Here is a 17,800-nt window from a genome sequence, read left to right as displayed (position 1 = left end):
CCTTGCCCGGCAGGCCACATTGGCCTTCAGCATGCAGTGGCTCTAGGCAGCTCTTCTCCTTGGGAAGCCCTCAAGCGTGCCCTAGCCAGAACCTGACCTTGCTTCATTGGGTGTTTCTATTGCTGTGTGGGCAACTCTGATTAGTTTGATGTGAAAATTGGAATATTTAAGTGTGTGATTTCAAGTTTCTGCAGGCTTGGTCCTTAACTAAGATGCTTCTCAAGGTCAACAGCCAGTCTGAGTAATTTAGGACAAAACTAAATTGTTGTCAATATGTGAATTTTATGTGAAGAACTTTTCTTCATCATAGGTTAAAATTACTTTCATCATTAATAGAGAATATTCGATGTTAATTTTGGTTCCTTGCCAGTGGGATGCAGATTTCACCCTTGGAAGATGTCTCAGGGCTTCTGTACTCATCCAGGATGTGGGGTTTTATTAGAAGATGTTATGCCTGTATGCAGTGAAGTTTCAAAGGGCACATGTTCAAAACACTTTACAGTAAATTAGAGATGACCTTATCATAGACAGCTCTTTTCCAGAGGGCAGACTGCAGCTGCATTTGAAATTAGGCGAATAATTTTAAGTTTTAAGCTATTTTTACCTACTCTTCTTTCTCCTGTGGATTTTTTAAAAATTTTTTCGAAATTGTTAGAGATCTTTAAAAAAAATTTCTAAATTTTTCATACAGATTTACTTACTTTTTCTAGAGCTTGTCATTTTTGAGCCTGTCGATATTTATTTTGTAAAGTGAAGAAACACAGTTGTATTTTTTGAGACTCTGTAGAAAAATAAAATTTAGTATGTCGTAGTTTTATTTAAATAATTTATGCTTAGAAATAAATATGTGCAGTTCATGGGGCCATAAAACTTTTGACATCCATAACTTTGGTTGAATATAGTTTAGAAAGCACTCTATTTAGCATCAGATATCAAAACACTTTTAAGGAAAATTTAGACAGTGACTATTGATAGAGGAAACTTTTTAACGCTTTAGTTGTATGTAAATTTTGATACTTTCTTAACTAGTTTCCTTATTTGATCATGATATGGATGGCATCTTTAGATAAAGATGCCATCATCATAATTCATAAAATTCCATATTGAAGCCTGTTTATCCTCTTTGATATTCATAAAATTGAACTGAAGACAGAACTTTCCATACCCTCCCTTCCTTTTTATGTCAGAAATGTCATACTCTGGTGTAGTGATTTCACTAACATGTTATTGAATGGCTTGTGTGATGACTTGGATATAACAAACATATTTAAAAGGCAAATGCATATTATTTTTGAAAAAATAAGTCAATAAATTATGTTTAAAATGGAATCAAAAGCACATTTGGAAAATGGACCATAAAAACAACCTGATTGTGAAATGGTATCGCGGAGCTTCGTGACACCCCACTGCAATGTAAATTTGCAGCTCAGCTGAGGGATTTCACAGAACATAAACACCAGGGCAGACAGAAAGCATTTGCTTTCAGAGAAGGAGCTAGTTACATTGCCATGATGTTCCCTTCAAATTAATTTACATCTACTTTAGTGAATGGTGGAATAAGAAGGAAATATTTAAGTACCCAATCAGAAATGTGAGCATACTTGTTTAGGAAAATAAATGAGCCATATATGCAGAACATAAACCAGAAGGAACTCTGGATGCACAAGCCGTTGATTTCTCTCAGCCCAGAACAATGCTTCTGTGATTGTGACTTTTAATTTAAAATGATAATGTGCTGAAGACTTGATTAGATTTGAGCATATAAACCCATCTGGAAGGATTTTTCTTCCTGGTGTGCATGTGTTTGAAGTCATAATGCTAACATCATACACAGACCTAGACGTGCTCAGTTCATTCCAGCTAATCTAATCTTATTTTTAAATGTAATCTACCAACAGTTGTAGGCCTCTAAAACATTTAGATTTCTCCTAGGAATGTGAGGAAGCTCATTCAATGAAGATTTTTGGCTTTTAGCTAGTATCACAATTTTTAACACATATTGCAGTATTTTTTTTTTCATGATGTTAGACTTGGTCAGATTTTATTGCTTTTGGCTGAAGACTACTATAAAATTTATAGAGCAAAAACTGGTACAGCGTGATCTTTAGACTACTTACAAAATTAAATTGATTATCTGAGCACAAATGTATTTGCCAACTCAAATTTTCAAAAAAGAATAGTCAGAACTAGTGTTTGTAAAGCATGTTTACAATAACTTCATCACTCTTTGAAAAATAAATTAGGTTCACTGAAATAAATGGTCAGCCTTCCCCCATATTTGTACACGCTTCACAAAACAGCACTGGCTTTCTTATAGTTTTTAAATAAGCATTGAAAAAGAAAGGCTCTAAAATTCTACATGTGCCCAATAGGATAATTAGAAGTACTCTGAAAAATAGATCACTTTATTTCAGAAGCAGTAGAGTTCTGCAGGTACTCTTCTAGTCACTTGTTTGTATCTACTCTTTCTTTTCTTCTCCTGATACATTGGTCATTTTTCCTCTGGGGGCCTTTATAAGCCAAAGAATCTGCTTTTTAAAACCAAAAGAGTGAACCAATTCTAAGGAAAGTAATGATGACCTGTAATGACCTGTAATCCCAGCATTCTGGGAAGCTGAGATAGGAGAATAATGAATACAAGCCTAGCCTGGACAATTTAGCAATTTAACAATTTATCAAGGCCCTGTCTAAAAATAAGAAAAAAATTTTTCTCCTGTTGTTTATTGGTACATTTAAAGCAAACATTATAGTTACATTTATCAATGGGATCTTGTACCTTTACGTGCTGTGACTTGGTTCTCATCTTTTCCCCATACCTCTGCCCTCTATTCACACCCTTCAGCCTTCCCTATGTACACATAATTTGTTTCCATTTTTTCATTTTTTCACATTTTTTTCTTTTCCCTTATTTCCTTTCCCCTCCCCTTTGCACTTCCCCTTTAGCCATCTTCTTCCTATTTCTGTTGGTGGTTTCTTTTGCACTGCAAAACCTTTTTAAAATGATGAGATCCCAGTTGTTGATTCTTTGTGCAGGTTCTTGTGCTGTTGAAGATTTGTTCATAAAGTCTTTTCCTATGCCAATGTCTTTTAGAGTTCTGCCTAATTTATTTTCCAGTAAGTTAGGTGTTTCTGTTTTGATATTTAGATCTTTAATCCATTTGGATTTTACTTTGGTGCATGGTGAATGATAGGGATCTAATTTTAATCTTCAGCAAGTTGAAAGCCAGTTTTTCCAACACCATTTGTTAAAAAGGCTAACTTTTCTTCCAGTGAGGATGGTTGGCTTCTTTGTCAAAGATGAGGTAGCTGAGTATGCCTGGTGCTGTTTCTGCAACTTCTAATCTATTCCATTGATCCTCAGGACTGTTTTTTTTGGCAGTGTCGTGCTGTTTTTATCACAGTGGCTTTGTAGTATAGCTTCAAGCTATGGGTTGTGATACCCCCTGCAATGTTGCGTTGCCTAGAATGGCTTTTGTTATTCTAGGTCTCTTCTGGTTCCAAATGAATTTTTGGATTGTTTTCTCAAGTTATGTGAAATATACTGTTGGGATTTCAATCAGAATTGCATTAAATCTGTATAGCAGTTTTGGAAGTATGGCCATTTTCACTATGTTGATTCTTCCTAACCCAGGAGCAAGGGATGTCTTTACATTTTATTATACCTTCTTCTGTCTCTGTTTTCAGAGTGCTGTAGTTTTCAGTGTAGAGGTCTTTTGTCTCCTTTGTTAGATTGATTCCTAGATATTTCATTTTTTTGTTTTCATGTTATTGTGAAAGGAATTGTTTCCCTAATTTCTCTCTCAGTGAGTCTGCTATTTGTATACAAGAAGGCTGTTGATTTTTGAGTGTTGACCTTGTATCTAGCTACTCTACTGAATCTGTGAATTAGGTCTAGATGTCTTTTGGCAGAGTTTTTTGGGTCTTCTATGTAGAGTATCATATGATCAGCAAATAGTGACAGTTTAACTTCTTCCTTTCCTATCTTTATTCCTTTTATTTCTTTCTCTTGTCTAATTGCTGTGGATAATGTTTCCAGAACTATATTGAACAGGAATGGTGATAGTGGACATCCTTGTCTTCCTGATTTTAGCATGAAGGTTTTTAATTTTTGACCATTTAGTATGATATTGGCTGTTGGTTTTTCATAGATAACCTTTATCAGGTTAAGATAAAGACCATCTTTTCCAATTATGTAGGTTTTATATCATGGATGGCTGTTGAATTTTGTCAATTGCTTTTTCTGCATCTATCAAGATGATCATATGGTTTTTGTCCTTGACTCTACTGCTATAGTGTATTACATTCATTGATTTATGTATGTTGAACCATCCTTGCATCCCTGGGATAAATCCGACTTTGTCAGGGTATATGTTCTTCTTGATAATGTGTTCCATACTCTTTTTACCAGTATCTTATTGAGGATTTTTGTATCTATGTTCATTAGGAAGATTGGCCTGTAGTTCTCTTTTTGGGTTGGGTCTTTCCCTGGTTTTGGAATCAAAGTAACACTTGCTTCCAGGAATGAATTTGGAAGTGTTGCTTCCCTTTCAATTTCATTGAAGAGTTTAAAGAGTAGTGGTGGTAGTTCTCTAAATGTTTTATAGAATTCAGCAGTGAAGCCATCAGGACCTGGGCTTTTCTTTGTTGGTAATGTTTTAATAACACTTTGAATTTCACTGAATGTTAATTGGGATGCTTAGACTTTTTCTGTCTTCTCTGTTCAACTTTGGAAGTTCATATGTATCTAGGAATCTGTCCATTTCTTCTGTATTTTCCATGTTACTAGAATACAGGTTTTCAAAGTAGGTATTGATAATCTTCTGGATTTCTGGTGGATCTGTTGTGATTCACCTTTTTCATTCCTAATTGCATGAATTTGAGCCTTTTCTTTCCTTTTTTTTATTTTTGATAAGGTTGGCTAATAGTTTATCGATTTTCTTCTTTCAAAAGACCAACTCTTCAATTGATTTTTTGATATAGTTCTCTTAGTATTCATTGCATTAGTTTCTGTTCTAATCTTCATAATTTCTCCCTTTATACGAGCTTTTGGTTTATCTTGCTCTTTTTCTAGGAGCTTAAGATTAAGCATTAGGTTGTTTATTTGAGCTTGCTCTCTTTTCCTAATATGGGCATTTACTGCTAATGAATTTCGCTCATAGAACTGTTTTCATTGTGTCCCCTACATTCCTGTATGTCATCATGGCAGTATCATTTAGTTATACAAACTGTCTAATTTCTTCCTTAATTTTCTCCAAGACCCAGTAGTTATTCTGGAGGGTGTTATTTAATTTCCATGTGTTTGTGAAGTTCTTGCTGTTTCACATGCTATCGATCTCCAATTTAATTCACTATGGCCTGATAATATACAGGGGATAACTTCAGTTTCTTTGCATTTACTTAAGCATATTCTATGGGCTAGCATGTGGTCTAATTTGGAGAATGACCAGTATTCAGCCGAAAATAATGTATATACTGATTTTGTGGGGTGAAACACTCTGTAGACATCTACTAACTCCATTCGTTCAAAGACTTGGTTCAGTTCTGGTATTTCATTGTTGATTTTTTGTCTAGATAATCTGTTTGTGTCAGTAAGTATTGAGGTCCCCCACTACAATTGTATTGTTTCCTTAAAAGGATGTAGTGGACTTCTTTGTCTCTCTTAATTAGTTTTAGTTTGAAATTTATTCTGACTGCAAATAAGATAGCTACCCCTGCTCTTTTCTGGGGTCCTATTGCATGGAAAACTATTTTCCATTCTTTTATTCTCAATCTATGAATTTCTTTATGGATTAAGTGGTTTTCTTGTATACAGCATATTGTTGGATTTTGCTTCTTAATCTATTCGGCTAGCTTATTTCTTTTGATTGGTGAATTGAGGCCATTAACACTGATGATTATAACTACTATGTATTGACTTTTCATTGACATGTTATTTTCCTGTTGTTGGTTCTTTTATTTTTTATTTTTGCCTCTCTCCCTTTGATTTTTTGCCATGTCTGGTATATTTGCTCTGTTGGCCTTTATGGAGTTGTGGTCTTCATTTTCTTCTTCCACGATATTGTATAGAAGCATTTAGTGTACAGGTTTCGTGTTCCTGAAACTTCTCAGGTGTTCTTTGTTGTGGAATTATCTTATTTTTCCATAAGTGTTTGAAAGATAATTTTGTAGGATACATCAGTGTAGGTTGGAGGTTGTTTTCTTTTAGGACTTGAAATGCCTCACCCTAGGCTCTCCTTGACTTGAGTTTTTGTGTTGAAAAGTCTGCTGTGATTCTGATGGGCTCTCTTTTGCATATGATTTGTTTTTTTGCTCTAACTGCTTGCAGTATTTTGTTCTTCTGTTGGGTTCCCAGAATCTTGACTATTGTATGTCTAGCTGCAGATTTTTTTTTTTTTTTGATCATGGCTATTTGGAGTCCTATATGCCTCACTTATCTGTATGTAAAATTCTTTCTCTCGATTTAGGAAGTTTTCTGTCATTAATTCTGTGAACAGTTTTTTTATGTCATTTGTACTTTCTCCTGCTACTTCATGGATTCCTATCATTCCTATATTATCTTCCTGGCACCATCTGAGAGTTGTTGGATCAATTTTTCATGATCCCTTACTGTTTTTAATAGATCTCTCTTTTCATGGTCACTGACTGCAATCCTATCTTCTATATCTGAAATTCTATCTTCACATTTGTTTATTCTGCTGTGAATGCTTTCTATAGAGTTTTTAATCTCTTGTACATCTGTTTGAATCTGTTTCTTGGATTCCCTTTCTTTCCTGTGATGGGCATTCATGGTTTTCATCATGGTCTGAGCTCATGTATTTTTTTTTTAAATCTATTCCTGTTCTACAGTCTCTGATCATGTCTTTCATTCTTTTCACCATTGCTTTCGTTATCTGGGAAATTATTTGTTTTGAATTTTTCTAGAGCCTCATTTATATGTTTTGTTACTTCCTGTGCTATCAGTTCAGAGTGTCCATATGGTTGACTGTCAGACTTTTTCACCTCATTTTCCCCAGAGTTTACCTTTGGTGAGGTGGAAGTGTGTGGTTGTGCTTTGTTTAAATGTCTTTTGTTTTCTATTTTTGTTGTTGGTGCTGTCCTTGGTTTAATTCCTGGGTTAATACTTTGATCTTCCAGATATAGCTGATCTTTAGGTTTTGAGTCTCTAATGTGGCTGAGGCAGTCTCATTTTTATTATACCAGGAAGGACAATTGGTTAGGTCAATCACAACACCTTAGCCCAATGATAAAATCAGCCACACAAAGCATCAAGCACAGCTTAGAAAATGACAATTTTTAGTAGTTATTAATCTATCACTTTTAATTGTGTGAATTAAATGAAAATTGAGGGCCAGCCCCAAATATGTTTATAGTGAATAAACTCTTCAGTATAGCAACTTTACTCTTTAGGTTGGGGACTTAGAAGGAGTTGGAGTGGGAGGGATAGATAGGATAGAGAAAGGTTAGAAGTGAAGTCAGAGGACACAAGAAGATCACACAGACTCTAGGGAGCTGTTGGAGAGAAGAGAAGACAGAACAAAATATTCCTAAGTACAGAACAAACTAATAGCAATAGGGAGGCTAGAGACTGTAATCACTTTCTTTTAAAACTGATAGCAATTGAGAGAAGGAAAAAGAGAAGAAAAGAAAATGAATTTGAATTAGGATAGCAATAGGAACAAAAAGGGAGAGAAATGAAGATCAAGGTGCAAGAAAGTGTGAGAGAGAGAGAAAAAAAAGAAGATAAGAAAAAGAAGATAAAAAAAGGAAAAATATTTGAGAAAACAGATAAAATATTTTTTAATTATTAAAGATAAGTGAAAAATATTACTTTAAAAATAAAAAATACAATTAGAAATAGAGGGCCTCCTTCAGGGTGTGCCTCTGTTGACACAGTAGACAGCGTGGCAGGAGTGTGCAGGTCTAAGTTAATTAGTCTCAGCGATCCAGCAGCTGTCCCCCAAGGTTCAGGCTGATTTCTGGCTCCAACGCCCAAGCTGAGATCTCTGTCTTTGTGTGGGTTGAAGTCTGTGAGGTTCTACAGCAGGTTCTGTCTTTCCCCTGAAGTTAGACCAGGTTCCGATTGAGGTGCTGGTCCCTCCAGTTTACCAACTATGGTGGTCTGGTGAGTCTTTAACACAGGGATTTTCTTCACTTTTCCATTGGGCTTCAGTTTTCATCGAGGAGCCTCAGAGAGGCCTTCTTTCTCTTGTTCATAGGGGATTGGGGGGCACAGACACCACTGTGTTGGTATCAGTGTGGCTGGGCCAAAGGGGCAGGTGCACCAGAGGGTCAAATTGCAGTATTTCTTAGCATCCAATTTATTCAATTTAGGTTCCATTTTCTATTTCAAGATCTAGACATTATTTTAAGAGTTAAGTTGACATTGAACTGATCGCTGTATAAGAAGATGAATCCATGAGTATTTTCCCTCCAGGATAACAAAAATAGATCAGTTAATATAAGTTGCCTAAATGTGTCTGGAACATGCTATATTTTGCCTGCTTTCTTGGATGTAGTTTCAAAAGTAAAGACAGAAATGAGGAATGGGTTTGTTTGTTTGTTTGTTTGTTTTTAGATCTGTTTGGTTTGAGGTATGTAGGATTCTCAGTGAAATGATTTGGGAGAAGATATCAAGAAGTGTCTGATACATATTCAGGAAATGTGTAGACATTCCATTTGAAAATCAAGGGCATGGGACAGATTTACACATGGGTCTGCAGTGATATGGTAGCACAGGGGAAGGAATTTTAATTGGTCAGATCTGAGGAGAAATTTTAGAAAATATTCAGATGGGGCAAAGGTATAGTTCTTTGGTAGAGTATATGATTAGCATGTTTCACGTCCTGGGTTCAATCTCAGGAAACCAATCCCCAAGAGAATTTAGAAAATGTACAGATAAACACAAATATCTTCCCAGGGATCTAGTGCTCAATTATTTTGTCGTTTTCTCTGAAATTTATCGTCAAAATTATCCATTTTATGACAAAAATGATTCAACTACACTAATCAATGTAAAGAGTACTATGAACCTCACCTTATCATTTCTCCATAAAAATGGAAACTTGTAGAATTTCAGGCTGCATGGAGGCAATAGATTATATCATATGACTATCTTTTATATGGCATTTTGTAACATCGTTCATATTGAAAGACAGTCATCAGTTCACATGTAATCATCTCATTGTAGTAGATTATAAGGATCTGCGTATGTATCTTTGTTTTGTGTTGTTTGTTTTTTTTTTTGGAGTGAGTGAATGTGAGTGTCACTAAGGGTAGGAACATTAACAAGACCTCAGATCATCCTTCTTTCCTTTGTCTCCCTCCTTTCCTTTCTTCTGTCATTCTTATTCAGTCTTCACTGTGCCCATCCCTGCCCTTGGCTGTGAGAATCTAGTGGAATAAATATTCCCCTGGAGTAAACATTATGCCGGGGAGGAGAGTTACAGGAGTCAGACAAACCAGGTCACAGAAAGGCAGTGACGGTGGGGAGGCTGAACAGCTGAGGCAGCACCGAGGAGGGAATGTTTGAGGTCACGGATGGCATTCAGAGCCACACATTGAAGGAGAACACGTAAAGGGAGAGAGCAGGGCTGCTGGGAAGGGGCGCATTTAGAAAGTTCCCCAAAGAACTTTCCTGGGAAGGAAACAAAATTGGGGTGGAAACTTGAAGAACACGTGGACATGTGGTGAAGAAGTGGTCTTTCTGTCCTCTGCTCACCCATTTCCTTCCTCATTCGTGGTGGGAGATGTGGAGACCATCAGGGATAGAGAGCAGGCCGAGGAGGGGTTTGGGGTGTGAGTGCAGAAAGTGCATATTCGGTATTGAGATCCACACGGGGCTGGAAGAGGCTCCTGAGTGCCACTACCCTCGCAAGGCGGAGGCAGGACAGTTTCAGAGTCTGGTTTGGCAGCTTCTTTCCCCATGATGTGTAAGGAAGACCATCAGCAGGAGTTGGAGATAGAGGTGTGTGGAAGGGAGTACACAGAAAAGAGTTTAAAAGGTACGGAGCAGTCGTTTTTGAGAATGGGCGAACTGCTTACCAGCAAGGCAGAGAGCATTATTTGAGAATACTTTCTGCTGTTTGGGAATTATGGTGAAGAATTTGGAGTGTCTCAGGGTCAGTTACAGCATGAAACTTTTTCCAGTTTACCTTCAGATTGGAAACTACTCATTGGCAAAGATCGCGAGCCAGTGAGCCAATCGCGATTGAGGTCCGACAGCAGCCGATTATTAGCGATGGAGCATTGTCCATTGGACACGCGGCCCGCATGTAGTCACACACATTCAGCCGCTGGCCGTGCAGGCACCAGTGTAGCGTTTTTCTCTTCGCTCTGCTTCCTGGAGTCTTTCTGGTGCCTCGCCGCATTCTGCACACCTGAGTTTGGGGCACGGTTAGCTGAGACTGGTGAAGCAAACAGGGCACACAGAGAAACTGTGAAGCTGTGGTTCTGCTGGATCTGCTGGCTCAGCTTGGGGCCAGTGTTGTGACATCGCCAGGTTTAATTAGACACTAAGGATCCTGAAAGTAATCTGCCCCTTTCCACATTCACCAGTGACTCTTTTATTAGACAGTGAAGAGTATTAACTTGTTAATTTCATAAATTCGTATACACCAAAACTGGCCACAGAGTGCTGGTTTAATAAAAAACTAATTAGAAGAAAGGTATCCACATACGTATTAGAAAAAGAAAGACCTCATCTTAAGTAGCTGACATACTAACGTGATAAAAAATGTTTAGAGTCAAGTTGGTGGTGGTACATGCATGTAACCTCACCTGGTCCGAAGGTTGAGGTAGGAAGAGCATGCGTTCCAGTTCGGCCTGGTCAGCTTCTGAGATGTCTCAGAATAAAAATAACTAGGCAAAATAAAGTGGCTGGGGATGTAGCTCAGTTGTAGAGAGTTTGCGGAGTTTGCATGAGAAGCCAGGTTCAGTCCTCAGTGTTTCAGATAAACATACGAAGAAAGATTAGCGTCAAGAGTACCTTCCAAGCTGGGCATGGTGGTGTATACCCTTTAGCCCAGCACTTGGGAGGCTGAAGCAGGAGGATCGCAGAGTTCGAGGCTGACCCGGACTACATAGTTCAAGGCAAGCCTGAACTACAAATCAAGACCCTGTCTCAAAATATAAAAAATTTAAAAGTGCATTCCATAGTCCTTCTCGTGGATTCTTGGATTGCTAGATGTGCCTGCTATGTTTAAATTCTCGGGGTTTACCGTAAGGCATCGCCTGCCTTGCGTGGTAAGCACCTGCCGGTGGACTGGCGGTGTGCAGCAAGTTCCGGGGCCTTCGGCCGTCTTACAGAATGTGTGGTCCTTTCTAGTACACTTCTGCCCTCACGTATGATGCCGTTCAAGTGATGACCGAAGCCTTCCGCAACCTGCGGAAGCAGAGAATTGAAATCTCGCGGAGAGGGAATGCAGGAGACTGCCTGGCAAACCCGGCGGTGCCCTGGGGACAAGGTGTGGAAATAGAGAGAGCCCTGAAGCAGGTCAGTGCCCCAGCACAGCGCGGACATTTCCTCCCAGTTAGTCCCCCGTTCATACCTGTGCCAGATATGGAGGCCGTGTTGTTGTTTCCTGGAGGCGCACAGCTATGTTGAAGAGCGAGGGAAACAGTAACAGTGCCGTTTTCTTTTCCTGAGCTCAGGAAGAGTGTTCTGGACAGTTCGCGTCTCTCACTGCAGTAAATTAGTAATCCTGTTCCTTTTCCATTTCCTCAACAGGTTCAGGTGGAAGGTCTCTCAGGAAATATAAAGTTTGACCAGAATGGCAAAAGGATAAACTACACCATTAACATCATGGAGCTCAAAACGAGTGGGCCCCGAAAGGTGAGTCTGTAGAGCTGGGGCGGCAGTTGTGCGTGTTCGGAGGTGAGCCAGCTGAGTTACCACACATTTCCAAAGAGCCAGGAGGAGCATTCACAAGCACAGAGCTGAACAACTTCTAAAAACATAGTTTTGAAATATTTTTTTCTGAGCCAAATCTATTCCTTTCTGGTAAGTAACGTTTAATTGTAATTGCAAATGGCACCTGTTAGTAAAACTGCTATAGTTTTTGAACGCTGTACTAGAAAAAGACTCTATTAAAAAGAAAAAGATCATTACTGACTGTTTAGCATTCAGAAAACACAAAAATTTAGCTGGTGCGAATATGCATAAACTGGTCACCCGACAACTTTCCTTTTCCTGTTACAGTTAAATGTCAGTGTTTGTAATTGCTTTTATATTTCTATGCGATCGCTCTCAGAGAAATTACTCACAGAGGTGATGAAAGGTGGACTCCCAGAGGCAAGCACCTTTTAAGAATTGCTTTGTCTTGGTGTGTATCATTTTTTCAGGTTCACATATGTAAGAGCCAGGTTTTTGTTTAGAAGCTCAGTTACTGTATTGAGAGTTGAGACTCAGATGTGGCTTTGAGCATCGTTAAGCATGTTTCTCCTGGAAAAGGCACCTGTGCATGTCTGCCTGCTGTGTCCTCTTTCAGATTGGATACTGGAGCGAAGTGGACAAGATGGTGGTCACCCTGACCGAGCTGCCATCTGGAAACGACACCTCTGGGCTGGAGAACAAAACCGTTGTTGTGACCACGATTTTGGTAAGTAGCTGCATTTGCTTTTGGTGGACTGCTTTTTTTTTTTTTTTTTCCTTAAAGTCTCTCCCACGGACAGTTACTGCTTGTATTTTATGGTGATAATTAATACCAAGATAACTCTGCAGTGTTATAGCCATTTGTTGCGTGTGTACTGAAAGAGTTCTGCAGTTTCTCCTTGAAGCATTCCAGATGTCGGTTGTCCTCTTCCAGGCGGAAATGTAGTGTAACAGAGCGTTCAGGCCCTGCTGCCTCCTGGGGGAGCGACTGGAGAGGTTGTAAACAGAATTCCTCACACCCCTGGGCTCTCTGCCTTCCTCTTCCACCCACCTGTGGGTGAGCTTTAACTTCACCTGTGTTAGGTAGCTTCATAACGCTGTTAACTACTCCTTTATAAAAACAGTGAATTCCGTGGAGAAAAGGATGAACTCCCTTCTTTGTACCCTTAGTTTGAACACAGACGCCCAGTACAAAATACATGCATATTAGATAAAGGTGCAGAACTGAGCTGAATATTAGTGTTTAAAGTCTGCCTAGCTTGAAGGGAGCCATCAGTCGAGCTGGTGAGCTGCGGTGGGCGTGAAGTGGTGACAGTGGAGTTCATCACAGGATCTGATATCGTGACAAAATTATTGTGTTTCGTTTTATTTTAGCACTGGGGTAATAGCTTTGTGAAATTTATTATTGTAATAAAATGATCCGTGAGTGTAGATGACCTATTAAGAGATTTAGATTAATAACGTGTAGTCGGCACTGAGAAATCTTTTAATAAGTGCAAGCTGGACATTTGAGGATTCTGTCCCTCATCTCATCACTGGTGTCATTGAAAGGAAACGTCTCATGGAGACTGCAGCTATCCTCAGTCTGCCGCCTCTCAATGGCAATATTAGATTGTCCTGAATTATTTTTGTCATGCTTCTTCTATCTTCTGTTCATAGCGAAGAGCTCCTCTCTTGGTATCCTTGTAGCATTGTCCTGACATAATATTCATCTCGTAGATGAAGGGAGACCTGAAGCCAGTGGGGGTAGATCTCTGCATCGCCGTGGTGGTGATAACCCTTCTGGTCTGGGTGTCACAGGCTGTGAGCTTGATTTCCACATGGAATTTATCTTTGGGTCTGCAGTGATTCAGGGATTTGGGTGGATGCTGGTTCTTTGGGTCAGTGTGACTTAACTTCAGCTAAGGATATGAGAGATCTAGAGTTGAGTAAATAGATACTGGGCAGCATTCTTCTCTCTAAGCTCTAGGAATTACAAACAGTAAGCAAACACACTAACAACTTGGGATATTTTTGTGTATTTTGCTTATTCTGAAATGGCTAGGCACAAGCCACCTGAAGAAAATATGAGGACAGACATTTGAGGACCTTTGTTTCAGAAGTATTATGCTTACTTTTTTCTTGTGCTGATGACCACCATCTCTTTTCCACCTTGCGTCTAGCTAACATGCAATTCCTTAAGCCAGAGGTCAGACTCAATGAGAGTGTGAAATTAATTGAGCTGTTGTAATCTGCAGCAGTCCTGTTTTTCCACATAGGAATCTCCATATGTTATGATGAAGAAAAATCATGAAATGCTTGAAGGCAACGAGCGCTATGAAGGTTACTGTGTTGACCTGGCTGCAGAAATTGCTAAACACTGTGGGTTCAAATACAAGCTGACAATTGTTGGGGATGGCAAGTATGGGGCCAGGGATGCAGACACGAAAATTTGGAATGGGATGGTTGGAGAACTGGTATACGGGGTAAGTACAGCTCTCCTCACAGGTAAAGTCATTTGGTTTGAACTGTTGTAGACAGAATGGTCACCACCATTTCCTTCGAAGTATTTGTGTCTGAGATTGTTCCCATCCACATTACTCTAGAAATACTGTCTTATTACTGTGTGGACATCTGAGAGAGTGGGGTGGATACTGATACTTGAGCCAGGGGTGCCATTTGCCTTGAAAGAGTGTGGGCCATGTATACATTGTGCAAAGGTGCAGGCAGAGATGCCGTGTAGATGAGTAGAGTTCAGACAACTGGTTATACTGCTCATTTGATAAAAAAAAAGGAAGTTATTTGGGAAACAAATTGCTTTAGTGTTTATTCTTTACTGGACTTCTATTGGGGGGAATAATTACTGTCACACCTGTGAGTTCCTTTCCTTCCCCTGTGAGCGCACAATGTAACCATGATTCCTTCCTGGCCGTGATTCCAGGGACTGTTACTCCCTTTGTTTGTCTTGCAGAAAGCCGATATTGCGATTGCCCCGCTGACTATCACCCTCGTGAGGGAGGAAGTGATTGACTTCTCCAAGCCCTTCATGAGCCTCGGCATATCTATCATGATCAAGAAGCCCCAGAAATCCAAACCGGGAGTGTTTTCATTTCTTGATCCTTTAGCCTATGAGATCTGGATGTGCATTGTTTTTGCCTACATTGGGGTCAGTGTAGTTTTATTCCTGGTCAGCAGATTTAGCCCCTACGAATGGCACACTGAGGAGTTTGAAGATGGAAGAGAAACACAAAGTAGTGAATCAACTAATGAATTTGGGATTTTTAATAGTCTCTGGTTTTCCTTGGGTGCCTTTATGCAGCAAGGATGCGATATTTCGCCAAGGTTGGTTACTCACCTGCTTTGACTTTGTGCATTTTAGGTCTCGAGTGGATATCCATGGTGTGTATGAATTCACCCCAGAGACATTGCCAGCTGCCACCGACTGCTTGTCCAAGCAACTTAAGACTGTTAGAGGACAAACTTATGTTCGGCATAAGCCTGGGAAGTATTTGAGCGATGTTCTTTGAATATTGGTCATGTATTTCCCTGGTGAAATTGTACACACCATGGAGAGGCTATAAAATGCATAAGGATCCTGTCATTCCATGCCTTCTTGGAGAGGTACCGTGTTTTTGCTGCATATTCTCATTTTACAGTCATCTGTGTGCCGATCCACAGACCTGTATATGGGAAAATGGGCAACGTCATTCCCTCACCACACCAACTTGCTAAACTCGGTTTCATCGACAAGCATCTCAGCTCTCTTGTTTTCCTAACATAAGCTCATGGCAATGGTGGGAAGCAGGCACTTTACATCTTAGTTTGAGCTTAGATTGCTGCTTAAAAGGTTAACATTTTATAAATATCTGGAAATATAAAAAAAGGGTGAAAGATTCATTCCAAAAGCCTTGGCATATAGAATAGTGTAGACAAACCTTTCTGGAATAAATTCGAACACCTGTGTTCTCCTTAGGGTATGTTGATGACTGTGCTAGAATACCTTATTTCATAAATCTATTGATTTATTTATCTTACATAATGGAATGAGAATAACAACCACATGTGGCTCTTCAGAGAAATACATCATACTTTTTCCATTGTGAAAACCAACATTTAAAGCCAAACTGGTTATTGGACTTGTCATTACCGACACATTTTAATTTGGGCTGCACTGTTCTCCTTTAATTCTAAGTGTTAACTGATGGTGCTGGTGCCTTTCTGACCCAGTTCATTAAATTCTTAGTTCTTGAACACTTTTGTACATTATGATTGATTGATTAATTTAAAAAAATTGTATGAGAAGCTGAACATATGTATATATTTTACAGTCTCTTTAGTGTATCCCAGAGAATGAAGGCAATGTGTAGGCAGAACTTGACACTTCTCTAATAGGAACACTTGCATTAGTGATTCTTTTAGGATCGCATTTCTGTGAATTATATAGAACTTTAAAACATCTTTGTTTTTTGTGGCTGTTCTGCGGGACAGCACTGAAAGAAAAATATCCCGTACCAGGGACATTTGCATGCCAGGGGGTGTGTGTATGTGAGAGGGACTACGTGCCTATCCATGTATAGTATTTCTGACAAAATACGGAGGATTTACAGATTCATGTCTACATTTAGTTGATCTAGGAAAAATGCATGAAGAGACATTTTTAATAACAAAGGGAGGAAACTAATCACATTGAGATCTCAGAGGACACTCTGGTCAGTAAACTTCTAAAGAAGTGTTTGGCCTGCAGTACCAAGGCCTCTGAAGTGTGTGGCCTGGCTCTGGGACGTGAAGCGATTGTGCCAAGGGACACAACCTGTGCCCTCTTTGGGGAGGCAGGAGAGTGCACAGGGCTTGTTAGGAAGTAGGGCAGAACGCCTGTGTTCCCATGCCTGGGCCTCTGGGTCCTCCGCCCTGCCCACCGCGCTTCCTTGCACTGCAGGTGGTGGTGTGGGTACCACGGGCTGGTGGCTGGGCACAGAATAATAATGTCCCAGGGTCCACTTCAACATACAGACATCTCCTCCTTTTCACCAAACCTGCTTCTAGATAGGTTTTGTGTGTGTGTGTGTGTTTGATTTCTTTTGTGAGTCATGACCCATTATAATTTTTCACGTAATAACCTTTATTCATATGATTTTTTTCATAAGATATTTTGCCTATTTTTGCTTATATATGATCTCAGAATACAAATAAAAGTAAAATTCATTTAAAAATATTAAAAAATACTTATCTCTTTCTGGTCTATATGCATTTAAAAATTGAACCTACTACATATTATTTACTACAAATTTTATGATTTTTTAAACAACTAAACATCATTTTAGAATGTAATGTTGGTCACTCTATATCTGAAGAGTTGAGTAGATTATTATTTTTAAAACCTTGAAATGCACAGATCACTTCAGAAGTGCTCTTTAAATATTTTAAAAAGTGTGCCTTGTCCTATGATAAATGATATGGGACTGTGTTATTAACGTTAATGACACACATTTAAATTGAAGTCTAGAATGATCGATTGGATATGTGGACTCGGTCATTTCCCTGAAATTAGGTTTAGAGTATGAGCTACAGTTCTGTGAAATCCTAAAACCACAAGATTGTAAGAGCAGTGTGCCATAGATTATGTTATTCCTCTGTTTGCCTCAATCCCCTCAATATCTCTGAAAGACTTAAATACATATCAAAGATACATTTAAAATATATAATAGAGGTTAAGAATGAAAGATAAGATAGTGTTACATATTTTAATGCATGTGATAATTTTTTTTAATTTTTACTAGAGACACTATTTTTGTCTATCACCATAAGTTAAATAAAATTTGCTCCTCTGCATAATTCTCCAGAAATCTTTGAGAGACATTAAAATTTAAAGCATTTAAAAGTACACAGTGAACTCGTTAAATTTTTTTCACTTTTGAGTGATTTACAAGTTCAATTTTTTTTTTTTTTTTTTTT

At 38.8% G+C, this 17,800-nt stretch overlaps 1 protein-coding gene across 9 annotated transcripts in view; it reads left to right on the top strand.

Annotated features, from left to right (window-relative positions):
* Positions 1 to 17,800, top strand: part of Gria2 (glutamate ionotropic receptor AMPA type subunit 2) — a 128,135-nt gene that overhangs the window by 87,594 nt on the left and 22,741 nt on the right. For all 9 annotated transcript variants that reach the window (XR_780981.3, XR_780980.3, XR_780979.3 and 6 more), the window contains exons 6-10: positions 11,324 to 11,491; positions 11,726 to 11,830; positions 12,486 to 12,596; positions 14,128 to 14,334; positions 14,820 to 15,190. Coding sequence is in view for 6 of the 9 variants with exons in the window: in XM_010627957.3 (XP_010626259.1) it covers positions 11,324 to 11,491; positions 11,726 to 11,830; positions 12,486 to 12,596; positions 14,128 to 14,334; positions 14,820 to 15,190 (962 nt within the window). In the remaining 3 variants the exon portion in view is untranslated. The remainder of the gene's footprint in view (positions 1 to 11,323; positions 11,492 to 11,725; positions 11,831 to 12,485; positions 12,597 to 14,127; positions 14,335 to 14,819; positions 15,191 to 17,800) is intronic.

This window comes from Fukomys damarensis, unplaced genomic scaffold (genome assembly GCF_012274545.1).
Source record: "Fukomys damarensis isolate Sample0158 unplaced genomic scaffold, DMR_v1.0_HiC HiC_scaffold_38, whole genome shotgun sequence".
NCBI lineage: Eukaryota > Metazoa > Chordata > Mammalia > Rodentia > Bathyergidae > Fukomys > Fukomys damarensis.
The sequence above is the reverse complement of the archived record's forward strand: the minus strand, read 5'-3'. Positions and strand labels throughout refer to the sequence as shown.